We start from the raw sequence: 21,427 nt of genomic DNA, 5'->3' as shown, positions 1-21,427 counted from the left end.
TAAAGTATGACTTTTTTGTCCATTTTCAGACGACATACTAAAGTATGACTTTTTTGTCCATTTTCGGACGACATACTCAGCTATGACGTTTTCTGTCTATTTTCGAACGACATACTAAACTACGACGATTTTCTCAAGTTTTGGACGACATACTAAATTATGATGTTTTTATCATGCGTCAGGGTGCCTGCATAGCTCAATGGGTTAAGCAGATGAACCACATATAGGGGCTAGTCTCTGACGCAGTGACCCGGGTTCGATTCCCCTTCGTGGCCCTTTGCTGCATGTCTTTCCCCCATGCTTCTCCCCCATTTCTTGTCACTTTAGCTATCCAAGAAATGGCCAAAAATGTTTTTTTATTTTAAAAAAATATCATGTGTCAGATGACATACTAAACTATGACATTTATTGTCCGTTTTCGGACGACATACTACACTGACATTTTTTGTCCCTTCTCGAACAACATACTAAACTATGACGTTTGTTGTCCATTTTCGGACGACATGCTAAACTATGACTTTTTTGTCCATTTTCAAACAACATACTAAACTATGACGTTTGTTGTCCATTTTCGGACGACATGCGAAACCATGATTTTTTTTTGTCCATTTTCAAACGACATACTAAATTATGATGTTTTTATCATGTGTCAGGGCACCGGTATAGCTCAACGGGCAGGTGAGCCACACATAGGGGCTGGTCCCTGACGCAGCGGCCGGGGTTCGACTCCCCCTCACGGCTATATGCCTTTCCTGTCTCTCTGTCACTTCAGCTGTCCAAGAAAAGGCCCTAATTTTTTTTTTAAAAATATCATGTGTCGGACGACATACTAAACTATGACATTTTTTGTCCGTTTTCGGACGACATACATTTTTTGTCCATTTTCGAACGATATACTAAACTGTGACGTTTTTTGTCCATTTTCGGACGGCATACTAAATTATGACGTTTTTATCATGTATCGGGGTGCCTGTATAGCTCAACAGGTTAAGTAGGTGAACTATGTATTGGGGCTGGTCTCCGACGCAGCGGCCTGAGTTCGATTCTCCTTCGCGGCCCTTTGCAGCAAAGGGCCGCGAAATGGGGGAAAGGCATGCTGCATGCCTTTCCCCCATTTCCTGTCTCTGTCACTTCAGCTATCCAAGAAATGGCCATAAAAAAATTTTAAAAATGTGTGTCGGACCAAATCCTAAACTATGATGTTTTGTGACATTTTGAACGACATACTAAACTATAACGTTTTTGTCAAATTTTGGATAACATACTAAACTGTGACGGTTTTGTCACATTTCAAGCGAGATACTGAACTATGACCTTTTTTGCCCTTTTTCGGACGACATACTAAACTATGATGTTTTTTGTCCATTTTTGGACGACATACTAAACTATGACGTTTTTGTTGTGTTTCAGATGACATACTAAACTATGACGTTTTTTGTGACATTTTGGCCGACATACTAAAGTATGACGTTTTTACCCCAATTTGCTTTGATGTGTACCTCTCGGCTGTGCCTATCAAATAAAGCCAACAAAAGGCTAAAAAAAAAACCTGAAAAGTCAGTTTCGCATGTCACTCATAAAACGTTATAGTAGGTCTGTCAAAAAGTGTCATAATAAAGTATCTGGTTAAAAAAACTGTACTAGTAGTATTAATAGTCCAAGTACTCATTGTAGTAATACTACTTCCAGTAGTAGTAGTATTAGGGGATGTACTAGTGGTATTAATATCTGTATTAGTAATATGAGTCGTAGTACTTGTAGTGGTTGTAATCTTAGTAGTAGTACCAGTAGTATCAGTGGTAGTCATGGTACTAGCAGTAATATTAGGAGAAGTAGCAGTTGTAATATTAGAAGTGCTACTAACAGTGGAAGTAGTAGTACATGGATTTGTTGAGAGCAAAGCTGATTAGAACAGTATGCTAAGTGGTTGATGCTGCTCTGATGCTGAAGGAGCTGAACTGTGACAGCTGCAATACAGAGTTCAGCTCTTGTACAGCTTGTATTTGTACTTCATTTTTCTTCATCTTATTCAGATCATACAGTATAACTACTTCAAAGAGGCAAAACTGGAAAACAGGTTGTTCTTATCAGTGATGCTGATCTACTCCATATGAACAAAAGGCCTCAGTCATGTTCACCTCTGGCCTAGATAAGACTCAACGGAGCTGCTTTACATTATGTAATCGTAGTAGAGCCGTTTCAAAAATACTCCACACTTCTGCCGCTGAAACACAGACGCTGAAGCTTTTTGTCCTCAAGCAATGAAACAACAGGAGATATCTGATTTCACTCAGGAAGTCACTGATGTTTACCAGACGTCTCGCTGTGAAACAAGAACAAGCAGTTTCTCTTCATGGACCTTATATGTCTGCACTCATGCAGTTCTTCCTACCGAAGACAAGTAAACATCGGATTTACTGTTTGAATTCCTTTAATACTTCGTTTTACACTTCAGATCTACAGTGTGCGCAGTTTTACAAGCACGGAATGTTTTTTTAATTTTTTTTTACCACAAGTAGAAGCATTAGGACTATTAGCAGCAGTATTAGCAGTATTAGCGGTATGTTGTTGTTTTGCTGTTGTTGTTGGTAGTAGCTGTTGGTAGTACTAGTAGTTTAAGTAGTTGTGTCATCAGTATTTGTATCAGTGGTAGTAGTCGCATTAGTAGTAATAGTATTTGTAGCACTATTAGCAATAGCAGTATTAGCAGTATGTTGTTTTGTTGTTAGTAGTTGTATTTAGTACTCGTAGTAGCAGTAGAGCTCGTAATTTAAGTAGTAGCAGTATTAGTATCAGTAGTAGTAGCGTTAGTAGGAGTAGCATTAGTAGTAATAGTATTAGTAGTAGTAGTATTAGCAGTAGCAGTCTTAGCAGTATGTGGTGGTCATCGTTTTGTTGTTAGAAGTAGTTGTATGTAGTACTAGTGGTTTAACTAGCAGCAGTATTAGTATTTGCATCAGTAGTAACAGCATTAGTAGCAATAGTAGTATTAGTAGCAGTGTTATTCGTAGCAATATTAGTAAAAGCAGTATTAGTACTAGTTGTCATCGTACTAGAACTAGTAGTAGTAGTACTAGTAGTAACAGTAGTAGTAGTATTGACGGTAATAATAGTAGTACTAGTCGTCATCGTACTAGAACTAGGAGTATTCGTAGTAGCAGCAATTTTTGTAGCAAGTAGTAGTAGTATTGGTGGCAGTGATCCTAGTAGTGAGAAGTGTTTTTGTTACCTTTCACTGTCCATAGCCACTAAGTTTGCCCGTCCATTGTAGCCAGTGGAGGGGAAGACCAGGGAGATCCCGTGGACGGCCATACACATGGCAGCACCGACCGACCCGAAGCAGTGGTACAGAGGGACGGGAACGCAGACACGGGTGATGGGCTGGAGGACAAAATCAGGAATCATTAAACACAATTATTCTACTCTCTGTACTTTGGAAACACTGTTGTATCCCATTCAATATGGAGCTGTGGTGCAGTGTGTTGCTTCCAGCTGTTTAGGAGTCTTTCCTCTAAGTTTATTAGAGACAAAAAAGAAAGCAAACACCTTTTCTCATTCCTTTTTCTCCATTTCAAATCTATGACAAACTGAAACGTCCATTTAAATAAGGCTTTACTGTGATGAAGGCAGACTGTAGCTGACAAAACCTTAATTTGCTGCTTCAAGTTGTATTCAAATCTTTCTTCTGAGTTTATTAAAAGGCAATTTGTTGCCAAAAATCACAAAAACCTCTCATTTGTTTGCTCTACAGTTTAACATTATTCCAAACTCCAGAAAAATAAAAGTAGCCAAAAGGGTCAGATTAGTAATATTTGACAATGATGAATGTAATTCATGTTTTAACCAAAACCTTAACAGGAGCTGTGGTTTAGGTTGTTGCTTCCAGCTGTTTAGGAGTCTTTTCTCTGAGTTTATTAAATATCTGCAGCAGGATCCATACATATCAAATGTCAAAATCAAATCTCCATAAAAATAAAGCTTGACTGCAATGAAGACAGATACTGACATGTTTCATTAAATAGCTTCATCAGTTTCACATCCATACTGCTAATCTCCCACTAGATCACATCCTTCAGCTGCTCAGGGATTAAAATCTGGTGACTACAGACATTAAAGTCCACTGAACTCGCTGTGACGTGTTTTATTAACCTGCTGCCAACTGTAAATCTTAATCTCTGGCCTTAAAGAGGTGCTTATGGTCAGCAGCAACTCTCAGACACTGTTGGAATTAAGGGTCCTATAGTGTGTCAAGAACTCATTCCACACACTATAAAACCACCAGCAGCTCAGACTGTTCACACGGAGAACGTTGGAACATCTGCAGCCTCAGCAGACATTCCTCAGACCAACATTGTTCTAGCATTGTTCCCCCGCTATCTCATATTTCTGTCCTCAGATGGCAGGGGCGGAACCAACAGACTGGAATCCGTTCACTTCAGAGTTGGGTTACCCGAGTTAACGTCTCCTGAACACGATGTTCTCATTGGAGAAGCTGTGTTTGTTTATTCTGACTGAACTCCAGGGAAACCATAAGGAGAAGCTTCAGAAACGCCCACCAACATATTTTCTCTCTGTTGTCAGCATCAAGATTCAAGATATTTGTCATTGTACCGTAAAGGTCGTGCTTTTGCCGTTTTCTGTCTCGCTTTTATCATTTTGTCATATTTTTGATGTTTGTCTCATTTTTCTCTTTTGTGTCTTGTTTTCATCATTTTATGTCTTGTTCTTATATTTTTGTGTCTACTTTTTGTAGTTTTCTGTCTCTTTTTTTGTCGTTTTCTGCCTTTTTTGTGATTTTCTGTCTCATTTTTGTCATTTGCCATCTTATTTTTGTCGTTTTCTGTCTCATTTGTCATTTTCAGTCTCGTTTTATGTCATATTTTTGTTGTTTTCGGTCTCGTTTCTCCCTCTAATGTCTTGTTCTTGTAATTTTGTGTCTGCTTTTTGTAGTTTTGTCTCGTTTTTTGCCTTTTTTGTGATTTTCTGTCTCATTTGTCATTTTCTGCCTTGTTTTTGCTGTTTACTGCCTTATTTTTTTGTCATTTTCTGTCTTCTTTTTCTCTTTCATGTCTTGTTTTTGCTATTTTGTGTCTCATTTTTGTTGCTTTGTGTCTTGTTTTTATCACCGTCTCATTTTTGTCATTTTGTGTCCACTTTGTCGTTTTCTATCTAGTTTTTGTCATTTACTGTCTTGTTTTTGTTGTAGTCTACCTTCAGATTTTGGATTCAAGTGAGGCCTTTTGTGTTGTCATTTTTTACTCTTATACAGCTCAAAATTATTCATATTCTTGGAAAATTTTGACTTAATCTTACTTTTATTCAACCAGGAAGTATTTTTTTTTTATTGGAAATGACACAGGCTTCCCCCAAAAGATAAAACAATGTACAAGAGGTGTGTCTAAAACTATTCATACGCATTGCAAACTGTCACAATCTATGGGAAAATCCAGGAGTATTAATCATTTCTACTATATCACACCCCAGACTCAGCTTTCTACATAAATATAGCTCTGAAGGTATTAAAACAAATCCACTTCATCAAAAGTTTGATGAAACACTAAAAGTCCGTCCACACTCACCCTCCAGTGGTATCCCATTCTTCTCCCAACAAAGTAGGCGTTGTTGACGATGTTGTGGTGCGTTAAGGTGGCGCCCTTCGGAGCCCCGGTTGTGCCCTGATGACAGATATTAACATTATCATGATAAACGACTGGATTTAAAAGGCCATACATCAGTTTGATCACAGTGGCTCAGACAGGCAGCTTTTACTGCTCTGGAAACGTTGATCTAGAACAGAGTGATAAAGAACGCTGTAAATGCAACAGGCAAATAAAGATCCGTTTTAATCTGACTTTTTATTTATGCTCATTTTCTGTTTTTAAGTCTGCAAAGCACAGTGGACTGTATCTTTAGATGAAAGGTGCAACACAAATGAAGTTACTATCACAGCTTTCTTACAACACGTACGGACCTGCAAGACTGTTGAATCTGCACTAAAACACCAAATCAACTCCTTGTAAGTGAAATTCGCTGCAATAAACACTTTGAGATTCTGATTATTTGAGCTGCAACCAGTGACTGGTTAATCTGCAGATGATGATAGAGTTTTTTCTACTTTAACCCTCGTGTCGTCCTGCAGGTCAAATTGACCCGTTTTAAAGTAAATGCTTCATTCAGTTTGCAGGCATCTTTCCTCGTGTTAATGGTTAAAATATTACTGCAGATGCTTGAGGACATCCATTTGTGCAGCAGTTACCGAGGTGAACTGGATGTTTATGGGGTCGTCGAACTGCAGCGTCTTCTGTAAATCCTGCAGCTGCTTCACGTACTGGCTGCTGCCGGCCTGCATCACGTCCTCCAGGTGAAACATTCCCGGCTGTCGGCTGTCCAGAACGATGACGGAGCGAAGGTCTGGGAGTCTGAGGGGGATAAATGGAAACATGCAAGAATGTGGGTCAGCCAGGGAAGTGAAAGTTCTACTGAGCTGCTCTGATGGTTCCTGCTGGAGCTGCAAGTTGCTGTTTAATGCAAGTCCAGTGGAAGTGAATGAAGGTCAGGAGTTCAAACATGTCCACAGCCTGCTAGCCTGTTAGCTTTCAGCACTTACCTTGCAAAAATGTGTGAATGAATTTTGCTTTGGAACTTTCAAATGTGAGCTGGACGGTGTTATAGTGGTTAGCACTTTAGCCTAGCAGCAAGGAGATCCCCGGTTCAAATCCCGGCCTGGGGTCTTTCTGCATGGAGTTTGCATGTTCTCCCTGTGCATGCGTGGGTTTTCTCCGGGTACTCCAGCTTCCTCCCACAGTCCAAAAATATGCTGAGGTTAATTGGTTACTCTAAATTGTCTGTAGGTGTGAATGTGAGTGTGATTGTGTGTCTGTATATGTAGCCCTGTGACAGACTGGTGACCTGTCCAGGGTGTCCCCTGCCTTCACCGAGTCAGCTGGGATAGACTCCAGCACCCCCCATGACCCTAGTGAGGATGAAGCGGTGTATAGATGGATGGATGGATGGATGGAACTTTCAAATGTGATGCAAAAACATCAGAGCTGTTGCTTTTGCAGCAGCGTTTGCATGTTCCAAGATGACGGTGCCAGGATTCATGGGCTCACACTGAGAATGAGAGGATCAGGGAGCAGGAGATGGATTGTCCTCCACAGAGTCCAGACCTCAGACCCACTGAGGATCTCTGGGATGTTCTGGAGAAAACTTTGACTCTCCCGTCATCCATATAAGATCTTGGTAGAAACTTAACGCAGCTCTGGACAGAAATACATGCTGTGATGTTGCAGAAGCTTATCGAAATGATGCCACGGCGAATGAGTGTCGTACTCAAAACTAAAGGCGATTTAACAAAATATTAGAGTGTACAACTATTTTTTTGGCGTTCAGTGCATTTAGTTGACCAACACCAGCTGCTGTACCTGGCGCTCTTGAGGTCTCCTGGACTGGCCTTCTCTATTTCTGGACAGATCTTCCTCAGCATGTCGCAGTATTTCTGAGTCTTAAACTGCGTCGGGCAAACTATGGCTTTAACGCCGACCTGCACAAACACAGACAGAGGATTCAGTTCAACGAGATGCCGTTAGTCTGCATATAAAACATTAGCATCAGTCTGTAAAATCACGCACCTTCTTCAACGCAAACTCCACCTCCTGCAGCTGGTACGCTGGATTCACCGACACCTGGAGAGAGGAAACACAAAAAGGGTTATTAGGACAGAAAAAAAAGCTGTAAAAGGTTCTACATATATTTTGTTTAGGTTTTTCCTCATTAAAATTGATCAAAAAGAGACAAATTTATGCTATAATACTTTTCCTGATTAACACTGACTAATAAGTTGAAGAACAAGGCTGATGATTATTATGCATTTTCCTAATTTACATCCGTCTTATGAAAAGCAAATCATTTATGGATCATTCTGTAGCAAACAAACAATTTCTGCTAAAACTTTTCTGCGTAAAATATATAGTGACCTGTCCACCTTAAACAGCATAAAATGCGGATATTTAGAATGGTATTTTTCAAATTTTAGCTTGATATAGAAGAAATTCCTTTGGAATCAATAGTTTTCCCTTAAATTTTCTGAGAAAAAAAAATTATTTAGTTTTTCTTTTTTTTAATAAAATTAACCCATTCTGGGCACGATATTCACACACTGAAATTTGAGGCTGAACAATTTCTCAGGAATTATTAAAGATAAAAACCTGAAATTATCACTATTTTTCCTCATCATGTTATTGATTCAGAATCTGTAATACTGGACAAGCAGATCAAACAGTCTGATTATGGGTGCGTTCAAAAATGAAAAACAAATTGAAGAAAAGTAAAATCTTTCTGCCTGTATTAACAAAAAAAAAAAAGATAAAGCAGGAGTCACAAAGTGATCATTTCTGAACCACGTTAAATTAAAACAGCTGGAAACTGTAGCTTTTAGCAAAACAGAGTAAATGAGGAATTAATTCGGGACTATTTTCAGCAGCGGATGAATACTAATAATAAAAAACAACAAAGTATTTCCAGAAGATTTCCCCTCATGTGGTGTTTTGATGCTGCTGCTGGAGAATGCTTCTAAACAGTCCAAAATGTCCCATAAGTGTTAAATTAGGCTGAGATCTGGTCACTATAAAGGCGTTTTCATTTTTATCAAACTGTTCAGTGACCTCTGGTGACCTGTAGATGGAGGCATCATCCTCCTGGAATGGCCATCATCAGAGGATTAAGGCGATCACTCAGAACAACTTGGAGCTGGTTTCCAGTGAACCTTCCCTCTAAAGCAGAGAGTCGAATTCATTTTAGCTCAGCTTCCACATTCAGCCCAGTTTGATCTCCAGTGACCAGTAAAATCACAGCATAATAACCCAGAAATAACCACAACTCCCAATGTTTTCCTTTGTTTTAGTGCAAAAATAATAATCACATTTAATGAACTCTTTTTACAAAAGACTATGAACAAATTTTCTAAGAAAAATAAGTGAAATTTCAAAACATTACACCTCAGTTTATCATTTCCACGTTACAACTTCTAGATCACAGAGTGTCTACAGAGGAACACAACATTTAGTCACAGCTATCTGGGACTGAACACGATAGGATTTTACTTAATGATCAAAACAACAACAAAAAAAAAAAAAACAGACAAAATACTACAAAAAGGGGACACAATAAATGAGACAAACGACACGGAACAAAACAAATATTCAACAAAAAAATGAACAAAAGTCACGAATGAGACAAAATATGACAAAAGCGGAAAAATTACAAAAAAAAAATAGGTAACGCACACACAAAAAAAAAAAAAAAAAAAAAAACACAAAGCGACAAAAATGATACACTAAACAACGAAAAAAAGCGAAACAGATCCGGAAAGGTCTCAGTTTCTGAATTTTTGGTCTCAAATCTGGCAGCAAGAACAGCAAAGTTTCAGCGGTATAATCCCACCCCCCGTGTTGGCTCACCAGTATAATCCCAGCTTTGGCTGTAGCGAACTGGAACACAACCCATTCATAGGTGTTGGGGCCCCACATACCGAGCCGGTCCCCCTTCTTCAGTCCGAGAGCCAGCAGGCCGGCAGCAGCCTGATCCACCTGCAGAACAGAAAACATGTTTAACTAAAGACGATACAATGAAGCATCCTGGAGATTCTCTACATTCCATCCATTTACATGGCTTTAGATCTATTTAAATCAATTAATGCTGTATATAAACTGAGTGTAATGCTTATTTTTGAATTAAATAAATCAGTATATATACAGGGTCTGACAGAAAGTGTCCCCAAATGTACCATAAAATGCGGAAAATCACCTCAATGTCAAACCATTCAAAGTTGGATCATTGTGCAGTAATTACATTACTTCTAACTTGAACAGGGTTTGTTTGGATGCCACAATAAAAAACAGTTTAGAATACAGGAACTTAATGCATCAAAAGCAAACACTCATCCCATTACAGGCATCCAGCGCTTGGATATTTTCAGTCGCTCACATGTTGCCTGTTAATTTACTTTATATCTGTAGAATCAAACCAATCAGCAGGATAGATAGAATGTTGTTTAAAAATATTAGAAATTTTACTGATATATTTGGAATCACTTATTTTTAGGATTTTTTTGGAAGATTTTTACTCATTTTTTGAAAATGTTTACACGAATTTTATTGCCAAATTTGGGGGAATTTTTAAAAAAAATCTAAAACCTTTAAGGGAAACTCTTAAAGAATTATTGGAATTTTTTTCCTGAAGGTTTTGCATATTTTTAGACATTTGGAGAATTTTTGGGCTGATTTTTTTCAGACGAAGAAGCAACATTTTTGGTGCCCGTAAACGAGGACAACAGGAGGGTTAAAGGAACCACTGAACGCCGACTTCAAGAACCTCATCATGGTCAATTTATATCTTCCCTTTTCTTTAGTCTTCTATTTTATTTGTTTTGGCACCAACATTGTAATTTTAACACGTCTGTCATTCACATGTGGTCATACCTGCTGTCATTCTGATCAGCTGTCCATCAGTAATGCACTCATTTAAACCACGTTCACCTAATTAAAGTATTTTTTGGAATTACAGACACCACAAAAGGGACATCAGCCCTCTCTGATGGAGGATGTACCAGACCAGAGTTAATGATATGCAAAAATCCACATCTGGAAGCACAGTTTTGAGCTCTTCTATTCCATCGAGTCTTCCAATCCAAGACTCCTCCTTTCTGAGAACAATCCTTCATCATCATCATCATCACGACACACACAAACACCTTTCAGTCGCTAGAATTTGGTGCATCTTTGCTAAATTATCTTTCCAAAGACACAATTTACAGGCTAACAAATTAGCCTATTATCAAATTGACGGCTGCTTCCAGGTGTTGTCTCTTTCTCCTTTTCCCTCAGAACGCCACATTTCAAACTAGGGCTGCAACTGACGACGCGTCGACTAATCGTCTGAGCACGATACGTCATCGAAAGCGGAAGTGAGCGTGCAATGCAACAGAAATCAGCGTCTGACCAGAGCACGGAACACGGACGGACATCGGCGCGGCATCGTGCATATATTACGTATGCATGATACAGCGCGGACATACACGATCTATCGTAAACACGTTTACTATACAGCTGTATCTAAACACGGACATCCGCGCTGCATCATGCATACATAATACATGCATGATGCAGCGTCAATGTCCATCCGTGTTCCGCGCTCCGGTCGGACGATGATTTCTGTTGCATTGCACGCTCACTTCCACTTTTGATGACGTATCGTGCTCAGACGATTAGTCGACACGTCGTTAGTTGCAGCCCTATTTCAAACGTAATATTAATCCCAGTGTCACATAAAAATGTTGTGTTCTCTTCCTTCCTTTTTCCGTCGTTCACATGCTATCATCTTATTTGTTTTGTTGTTCATGTTACTGTGTGTTGTTGTTACAATACAAAAAATAATTCCCCTTAAAATTCCTGAAGCTCTTCTCCACAGCGAAACAAGAGGTGCTTCATTATTAGATTTGTCTAACCTAAATAATATCAGGTAGAGTATGTAATAATTCTGCATAAAAACCTGAACCCCATTTGAGCAAACATTTATTCTGCATTTTATTATGGTGGAGAAACAATATTTAATAATCTTACAGTTATATTTGGTGGAGAAACGTTTTAAACTTCACAAACATGAATTAAGAAATCCTACAAGCGACATTTAACTCAACATCGACACCAAGTCTTCATCCACATTCTCTCCTTTTCTTCCTTCTCTGCTTCCATTAAGCTTCTTAATAAGTAACATTAGTTTGTTCTTTAATGCTGTAAAATGGCATTAATAAGTAAATACCAGCACTAAAACAGCAAAGATATGAATCCTGCTATCTGAGCGCGGTTTGACTGAACCCTTTGTCGGGTTAAAGTCGCCGATCGCTGATATCACGGTGACTTGACAGTGACTGGGAGGTAACTGGGTCATAGTTTACAGCTGGCTGTCCACGTAGACTTTGTCACTGCTGCTGGAACAGGTCCTGATGTTTGCTGTGAGAATGTTCTATAAAAAGCCGCAGAGACCCTTTGATCTGTAGCGCCACCACTAACATAAACGCAGCATCAACAGCTAGGCATTGAACGCATCACAAGTCTGTGCTCCCTGCAGCTGTGATGAACGAATACCTGCATTGTCTGTGGACTGTAGATTAAATATTAAACATTACTGCATGCGTTTCGAGGAGGAGGAACAACCGACATGAGTTATTGTTCTTCCAAACATACCTTTTATAAAAGGATGGATCACCAATGAGGAACAGGTGCCAAGAGTCATTAAAGCAATCCTGCACTGCAAAAACTCAAACTCTTACAAAGTCTGTTTGTCTTATTTTTAGTCAAAATGTCTCATCCCACTTGATTTAAGATAAATTCACTTAACAAGTGACATTTCAGCAATAAGGAGGGACTCGTTTAAATACCTTGTTAAGTCAAACAATCTTGAAATTATGTTGTTTTGAGTTGTACTTTATAAGAAAACTCAAAATAAGTTTAACCCTCGTGTCGTCCTGTGGGTCAAAACTGACCCGTTTTAAAGTTTGAAAATGTGATAAATAAATATTTTCACAGTGAAACTTCCAGTGTCCACGTTTTCATAATTTTTGGGACATTTTTGAACATTTTTTGGTGAGAAAAAAAAAATGTTAAAAATGTTTCTTAAGAACATTCACAAAAAAAAAAAAATCAACCGAAATCCAGCAATTTTGCAGGATTTGGGGTGATTTTTTTTGTGAATGTTCTTAAAGAAAATATTAGGAAGTTTTACTGATATTTATGTAATCACTTTAGATATTTTTAGGATTTTTTTTCAAGATTATTACTCATTTGTTGAAAATATTTACAAGATTTTTTTGCCAAATTTTAGGGATTTTTTAAAAAATAAAATTTTTAAGGGAAACTTTTAAGGAATTATTGGAATTTTCTTCCTGACGGTTTTTGCTAAATTTTTAGAAATTGTAGGAATTTTTGTTGCTGATTTTTTTGGATTTTTTTTCAGACAAGGAAACAATATTTTTTTGGTGCCCGTAAACGAAGACAACAGGAGGGTTAAAACATCTCAAATTAGGCGGTTATATGAAACCAAAAATCTGTTTGAGTGAAAATTTGCTTCTTTTTTTAAGCATATATGGCTTATTTTAAGACACCTAAGCTTGACAATTCTGGTAAAAAAAAAAATGCTTAAAATACGTTTTCCCAGCTAATTTTAAGATCTCAATATTCTAAATATCAGATCTTATTTCAAGAAATCTTACCAAGCCATTTTTCAATTGTTCTATTGGCAGATTTTTTCACTTATTTCAAAGTAAAAGTTCCTTGAAATGAGTTTTTTTTTTCTTGTTTTGAGGGGGGCATTTTTTCCAGTGTAAAGAGACACAAGACGGCAAAAAAAAAAAGCCGGCGACCAACCATAAAGAGAAACAAAAAGATGCAGAAGAGATGAAAAAGGGACAGAAAGCAGATGCAGAAGAACTGCTACTATATGCAAAACAGCTGAAAATCATGAAAAAAAAAAACCACTCAAAATGACCAGAAAGAGATGCAAACTGACCAGAGGTGACAAAAAAACAGATCATAAAGACGAAAGCAGTGCCAAGACACACAAAAAGACAGCAAGGAGACACAGAACTAGAGCAAAAAACAAATGCAAAGACATGCAAAACAACCACAAAGGCTCAAATCAACCACAAAGAGATACAAGAGGTCAGGAAAAATGCAAAAATGATGTTAATTCACTGCAAAAAAAATGTGAACAACAACTCAGAGATGCACAAAACAGATAAAAAGCACAGCTCTGTGTGTGAAAGCACAGAAAGAGGACACATTACTAGAAGCAAATAAATGCAAAACATGCAGAAAAACCTCAGAAAAACAACCAAACTGACCACAGATTGACAAAGCTGGTGGAAAAGAAGTGGGTAAGAGGATGTAAAGGTAAAAGCAAAGCTAAGACACACAAAAAGCAGCAAGAAGAAATGTCACATGATGTAAAATGGATGCAAAAAACCCCACAAAGCCTGAAATAAACCACAAAAAGATGCAAAAAAGGACCTGATACAGACGCAAAATTGATGCTAATTCACTGCACAACGGAAAAAATCCCTCCAAGATGCACAAAAAGGCTGCTACTGCCACAAAGAGACGCAAAATCAACAGAAAGAGACGAAAAGTGATCAGAGACAGAGCTGACAAAAAGAAAATGCAAAACAAATAAAAAGTGATGTAAACAGGGTAAAAAAGGCAGCAAAGAAACACACCGGATGCAAAATAGAAGCAAAACAGCCACAAAGTTAACCAAAAAAAAGATGCAAGAGGAACAGAAAGAGATAAAAATGGATTAAAATGTAATGAAAGAGACACAAACCGATGAGAAACAGATGCAAAAGGAACAGTTAAACGACCCACAAAAGAACAGCAAGGACACACAAAAGGACCATGGCTAGATGCAAAACAACCACAAACACTTAAAGAAACAGTAAGGACACAGAATGATGAGAAAGAGATGTACAAACAATTAAAAACAGATCAAATCAACCCAAACAGATGCTAACTCAGTGTAAAGAAAAAGAAAGACATCTTCAAAACACCAAATGAGACCACGGCCAGACGTAAAAAAGCTGCAAAGACTCTCCGAACATCTACTCACAGAAGCAAACCACGAAAAAAAGATGAAAAACTAACATTAAAGAACACAGACAGACAGACTGATTTTTGTAGAGAGGGTTAGGGGCTTTTATAAGTCTGTAAAATGCAGAATTTCTTTCATTATTTCTATTACAAACCGTTTCCATTCTCATCTCTTATCTGCTCTGAGCAAACACAGTCTGCAGTTCAATCCGCAGCTGTTGGTCTGAGCTGTATCAGTACCAGGGCTGGACCCGAATATCCTGAATATTCGTTTGCTACAGCGGTATCCGGATATTAATTTTGGTATCTGAATACTACATTTGTAGGAAGCCTTTTCCAGTGTTTTTTTTTTAGATCACATATTTTGTATTAATAGTGCATGTTTTTACGTTGACAATAAAGTACACCATACTAAAATCAGTTGAGAAATGAGCAAATTATGATATATTTTCAATGTACATGCATTGCTTTGAATGGGAACTTTGCCCTCTTCAAGATGGCCGCCATGTAGGCACATGGATTAGCCGGCTGCTACAGCGAGCTGGTGCATCTACTCTTCATATTATCTAGGTTTGTTACCACCACCTGAATGGCCGGGTTGCTGCTGACTCTGACGTCACGCTTCACTTGGTTGCATAAACACAAGACAAGATGCTGAAGACCTCCGCTGTTTGGGAATTCTTCAGTTTAACTGAAGAAAAAACAAAGGCAAAATTTGGACCCGGGAGACCAGACGAACGCCCCCGCCCCCCCCCCCCTGTCGGATGTTACGGGACGGAACGAATATTCGGATATTCGTCTTTAATAGGGCCCAAATATTCAGAGGCCAGAAACCACTATTCGGGCCAGCCCTAATCAATACTGTGTTTGCATTGCAGAAGTTTTGATGTTTGGGATGTATTTGGAGCAAACAGCTTATTTTGGATTTTCATTTAAGATGGGAGACGTAGAATAAAGAGATACTGATGAAATATTGCGACTTTGTCGTTAGATTTAGTTAAATTTCTCGATTGAACCACACGTCATGGGCTGTCGTGAAGTTCAAAATCCAACATTTCTTCTGCTTTTTGATTTCTGGCTTCAATAAATTGGGTTGTTTTGTCTATTTCTCAAAACAAAATGTCTGTGAGGTCTTATTCCGCCTCGTTGTTTCCGGTTCGTCACACTGACCGGCACTAATATATACCTGAAAATTACTCACATCTTGTTGAAACTCTGCGAACGTCTTGCGGACTCCGTCCTCCATAAAAACCATCGCCTCCTTGTCCGGATGGAGCTCCACAGACCTCAGCAGGGTTTCTGCCACTGTGGCCTGCAGCAGCGGCGTGGACGACGTACCGTGGGCGTAGCTGCTGGTGAGAGTGGGGATGATGGGTGGACAGTCCACATGGATGCCGCTGGAAGGAAAATAACAGTTAAAACAACAGATGATGTTCACAACACAAACTGTCAGTTTATAATTCCAGCTGTAGGAATCTTATTGTTCATGTTTGTGATTGATGTGTTTCAAACTGCGTGACCTCCAGAGAACCTGCAGCCTGAGGGGCCTTAGAGGTAGGGCTGGCTGATAAATCGAATTAATTCGCCTTTTTAAAACCTGACGATTTGAAAATTTGCCAAATCGTAAAATCGAGGCGAGCTTAAATATATAACAATACAGATTATTCTCCTGCCTTTCCCGACTTGTACACTGGCGTTTGCTTCCGCCTCTCATCTCCTTCCTCCAAAACACTCACACCCCCGTCATGGCGGACAGAACAGCAGACGAAGAGTTGGTCGCGAGAAAAGGGCCTCATGTTACATCGATTATAAGGAAGTGGTTCGGCTTTGACAAGACTGACACAGAGCAAACTACAGTCATGTGCAAGGTTTGCAAAAGTACTGTGAAAACGAAGAGTAGCAGCACAACTAACCTCTTTCAGCACCTCCAGCAGAGGCATCCTAAAGAATGGGAAGAGTGCTGCAGCTACGGGAGTGCGGCATGGCTAGCACTAGCCATAGCAAACAGAGCGCAAAGAAACAACAAAAATCGATTAAAATTGTAATCGTCCAAGATGACTAAAAAAAAAAAAATAGAGATTTTATTTTTTGGCCATATTGCCCCGCCCGAGTTTCAAACTGCGTGACCTCCAGAGAACCTGCAGCCTCAGAGGGTTTGACATCTTCAAGATCTGGGGCCCAAAGAGGGCTGTGGTCTACAGCAGCTCCAGTGCAGTCCTCCTTATGACTGAATGAGCTGTAAATGTACATTCCTGCTGTGGTTGGAGCTGCAGACCTTTGGCCTGCTCTGCTCACACATGTCCGGCTTCTCTCCGATATCAAACAAGACCAACGTGCCAAGAAAAACAAAAAAAACATGTTGGCAGGCAAAGGTGGAAAAACAGTTGAAATCCTCTAAGAAGTCCTGAAGTTAGGGCTTTTTATGGATGCACTGGTGCTGACGCAGCATTTTACTGCTCCAAGTTCGGTTACTTAATCTACTAGATAAAATAAAATTTAAGACCTTTGGTTGTCAACATGGGGGTCAAGGTCTCTGGAGGGGTCACAACATACATCTCAGGTACGATGAAATGATTAATGGGCGAGATTAGAAGAAGTTCTGATATCTAAATGTGTTCTATCACTATTCTTTTCTTCTTTTTTTGTGAAACACTGAACAATTTTACTCAAACTGTAACTTAAAGTCACTCTCAGGTCATTGATTAAACCAATAAAACTCATCTTGGTCTATTAAAGTCGCACATTTAGAAGCTGTTTGCGTGAAAACAATCCACATCACAATAGAATCTACTCTACATACATGTTTAAATCTTATCATTGGGAGGCAAAGGAGAAAAAACTCTTTACATGAGTAAAACAAGTCCCGAAGTTAGCTTTTTTTAGACTTTTAGCAATGACAACCACTGCTAAAAGTCTAAAAAAATAATCTGTGCTGATGCAGCATTTTACTGCTTGAGACCCAGTTACTTAATCTATTAGATGCAGTCAAACCTCAGACCTGAGGTTCTTAACATGGGGGTCAAGGTCTCCTGATAGGCCACAAGATAAATCTTTGGACTGAAGAAATGATAAATGGGCGAGATTAGAAGAAATTCTGATATCTAAAAGTGTTCCATCACTATTCTTTTCTTCTTTTCTTGTGAAAATACTGAATCATTTTAATGGGGGGGGGCTTGTGGTAGAGACGCCCGAATATTCGGATCCGTTCGTCTGGTCTCCAGGGTCCAAATTTTGCCTTCGTTTTGTCTTCATGGGGTGGGGGGGTGGGGGTTTGGGGTGGGGTGGGCGAATATTCGGATACCAAAATTAAGATCCGGATACCGCCGTAGCGAACGAATATTCGGGTCCAGCCCTAAAAACATGATTTTTACCAGAGGAGACTTTCAAAATAAACTATTTTACAAGTTTAAAGTGAAATGTTTCAGATGGACCTGCTAAAACCCATCTTTTTGAGATTCTTGGACACAATTTTCTGTCAGTTTTTGGTTGTTTTAAGTCCTCTGACATCATTTTCTGTCCATTTGAGGTTGTTTTGTATCTCTTTGTGTTCATTTAGTGTCTATTTTGAGGAACTTTAGCATCATTTTGTGGCAGTTTGAGGTTGTTTTGTGTCTTTTTGGGGTCATTTAGTGTCTATTTTTAAGTATTTTGAGTCCTTTCGTGTTGATTTGTTGTTGTTTTGAGTCTCTTTGCCATCATTTTCTGTTGGTTTGTGGTTGATTTGTGTTTCTTTAGCATCATTTTGTGTCAGTTTATGGTTGTTTTGTGTCTGTTTGCAGTCATTTAGTGTCTATTTTTAAGTATTTTGAGTCTTTTGGCATCATTTTGTGTTGTTATATGGTTGTTTTGCATCTCTTTGGTGCCGTACTGCATGTTTTTGGGCATGTTTTTCTTTTCCTTGTGTTCATTTTACTCATCTTTGTTGCATTTTTTTTGGGAAATTAAAGCATAATAGATGGCAGCTTTGTTATTCTAAAACTAAATGTAAAGTCTCAGAAATGTTTGCAATCTTGCCTCAGGAGTGATCCATACAAACTTTATATTTATGTATAAGATGAACTTAGTGTTAAAATTCTGTTGCTCCTTTTGCTTCATATTAGATGAGAAATAACACAAACATTTGTTTTAATCAAATATTTGAAATTAGTTTAGATTAATCATGAAAACAGACACGTTATAATCAGAGAGTAAGGGCTCTATTGAATGATGTGTTGCATTTTACAGGCTCAGAATGTACTTTTTAGAATAAAACTATAATCAGAAAAACTTAATGACTCAGATCGATGCAGTGGAGTAACGAGCAGATTGCTTTTTGAAATGTGTGACAGAAACCATCTTAAAAACGTCCAAAAGTGCACTTCTTGAGTGAATCTAATTTTCTTGCTGATGATATGAAGTGACCTCTGACTCCTGCTGAGTTCAGTCTTTTGTTTAAACCACAATCATTTTTATTTTAGATGAAACGTTCTGCAGGCTGCAGGGTTGAATCAGAACAGGAAGCTGCTGAAGTTGTAAAGAGGTGGACACAATCTGAACACAAACAACTCAGACTGGAACAACTATATCCATCCTTTTGTCTCCTCCCCTTCCTTCCGCGGTTTGCAGAACTTTTCATGCACATACTTCTATCACTGTTGTAAAGTTTGTGCGTAAAAACAGCTGAAATGGCGCTAATCTAAAATCAGGTAGAGATTGCGTAATAGTGAACAGTTCTGGAGAAGAAAAAAAACGCTCCCTTGGAGTCACGGCACTCATGTGATCCTCCAGGGGGACCGCAGTTATTTTCTCACATACTGAACAGAAACAGTTTTCCTCCACTTTTCCACTCACCGGCTGGCTGCAGGTAATCCTCCCTGCCGCGTCCACCGTCTCCACAGCAGCTTCCCGGCTGCGGGTAAAGCGCAGCTGTTCCGCAGAGACTGGAGGCTCTGAGCCGCCCTGGGGATCATCGTGAGCTGCTGCAGTTTACCGCGTCCAGATGCACAAACTTCAGGAGAGACTGAGCGCGTCAGGCCGCAGAGCTGCTTGGATCCGAACGCAGCGCACCGCGGGACGCACCGGACAGGACGCAGCGAACTGGAGGCACCGGATTGGAGGCACCGGGAACACTCAGGGGTGTGACTGAGTGCAGCTGTGGGCGGCTACTGCCTCGAACCTTGGTCCTTCAGTGTTGATTTGCTGTTTTTATGGAGCTGATCTGGCCTGCAGGGGGCGCTGCAAGAGGATCCAAACATTTGCCCAAAACAGAGGCGTGGATCTGGGGGGAGACTCAGAGGAAACTCCCTCTGAAAGTTAAAACAGGAGCTCTGTTTTCTTCCCTGCATAGGCGTTTCTAGCCCATTTTTGGGGGTGCTCAAGCACCCCTAAATTGAATCCCAGCACCCCTAAAATTTGAGAGATTTCTTTTGTATTGCATGTTCTTTTTTAAAAAAAACAAACAAACCAGAAAACTGTAAAAACCATACAGTACTTGGTTGATACGTAATATTTTAACGACAAAAATACAGCATCCCCCTATCTTGCCTCAAAAATGGTTTGATCCAGCATAACTTTTCCAACTAGGGCTCTGAGCCTCTACTTGCACAGAGCTAAGCGCTGCGTCCCACAGAAGCGCATGTGCTGTAAGTGGTGCAAGTACCTGGTTTAAACCAGGATATGTGACACAGGTCTTTACTTTTAGCACTCATTACCAGCAAATTATTATCTATACAAGTCCTCATTTTTGCTGCATTTAATCATAGGTCAGTGTTTATGTTGTTAGGTAGGAGTTAGCTGACGTTATTTCTAGCTAGCAAACGTCACAGGTGGTCAGTGTCTGTTTGAACTGGACTGAGACAAGCGAGCTGTTGTGTCAGTGCATGTGTTAATATTAAAGCCAAGGTGCTGCTGACTAGCTAACTGACTGGATGCACATTAACATTATAACTCCTATTGTGTGTGTGTGTGTGTGTGTGTGTGTGTGTATAGACAGATCATGGACATGATTGTTTTTTTCTAAAAAAAAAAAAGAAACAAGAGCCAGGATCAGGTAGGAGTGTAAGATCAAATGGTTTATCTATCAAGAGTAATATTGTAAGTTGGATCAATGTATCAGTGTTTATATCTCTTATTAGATATGAAACACATTGTTTGGTTATTTGCCTTTAGGTTGACAGTACAAAGAGAGAGAGAGGACATTATTTATTCATATTCTTATTGGTATTTTTCATATTTATGTAATTTTTCATCGAGTTGAATACAATCTATTTGTGTATGATTGTCAGTCCAAAGAGGGAGAGACAAAAAAAGGGGAATGAGAGAAGAGAGTGCAAGGTCAGGAAGAACCAGGTAAGAAAACAAACAGAGAATAGTGGCACGCAAAACAGCAACTGTTAAGCTGACAAAGAAAAACATCCATTCACAACATAATTTTACATATATGTCATGGATGTTATGTGTTCTCCCCACATTATATGCTTTCCAGAAGCACACTTAACAGATATCAGTGGACTTCATTCTAAACAGGACATCATTACATTTTACTCATTATCTATATGCTTTACTATTTGCTTAATTTCAAAACTATACAAGGAGGAGAAGAACAGGAAGAGACTCTGGGAGATGAGAGAGAGCAGACCAGGGAAAGAGATGCTGTGTATTGCATTTCAAATAAAAGTCAAAAAATAAGTCCAAGGTCCATTTTAGGTGTTTTTGGTTCTTAGTATAGTTGGCTGGTTTACTCCAGAAACATACATGCTATTTATGTGTATGCTGAGGAGCTGCTGTATCTAAATGAGTCGTCTTTTCCC

General features: G+C 39.1%; 1 protein-coding gene across 1 annotated transcript in view; it reads right to left on the bottom strand.

The window, feature by feature from the left end:
• Positions 1 to 19,803, bottom strand: part of acsf2 (acyl-CoA synthetase family member 2) — a 62,670-nt gene extending 42,867 nt beyond the window's left edge. The window contains exons 1-8 of the mRNA XM_022208107.2: positions 19,470 to 19,803; positions 15,841 to 16,036; positions 9,459 to 9,587; positions 7,632 to 7,685; positions 7,425 to 7,543; positions 6,257 to 6,419; positions 5,580 to 5,675; positions 3,230 to 3,381 (exon numbers count right to left, since the gene is read on the bottom strand). Of these exons, the coding sequence (XP_022063799.2) occupies positions 3,230 to 3,381; positions 5,580 to 5,675; positions 6,257 to 6,419; positions 7,425 to 7,543; positions 7,632 to 7,685; positions 9,459 to 9,587; positions 15,841 to 16,036; positions 19,470 to 19,588 (1,028 nt within the window). The 5' untranslated portion in view covers positions 19,589 to 19,803. The remainder of the gene's footprint in view (positions 1 to 3,229; positions 3,382 to 5,579; positions 5,676 to 6,256; positions 6,420 to 7,424; positions 7,544 to 7,631; positions 7,686 to 9,458; positions 9,588 to 15,840; positions 16,037 to 19,469) is intronic.
• Between the last annotated feature and the right edge of the window lie 1,624 nt (positions 19,804 to 21,427).

Source organism: Acanthochromis polyacanthus, chromosome 19 (assembly GCF_021347895.1).
Source record: "Acanthochromis polyacanthus isolate Apoly-LR-REF ecotype Palm Island chromosome 19, KAUST_Apoly_ChrSc, whole genome shotgun sequence".
Lineage (NCBI taxonomy): Eukaryota > Metazoa > Chordata > Actinopteri > Pomacentridae > Acanthochromis > Acanthochromis polyacanthus.
The sequence above is the reverse complement of the archived record's forward strand: the minus strand, read 5'-3'. Positions and strand labels throughout refer to the sequence as shown.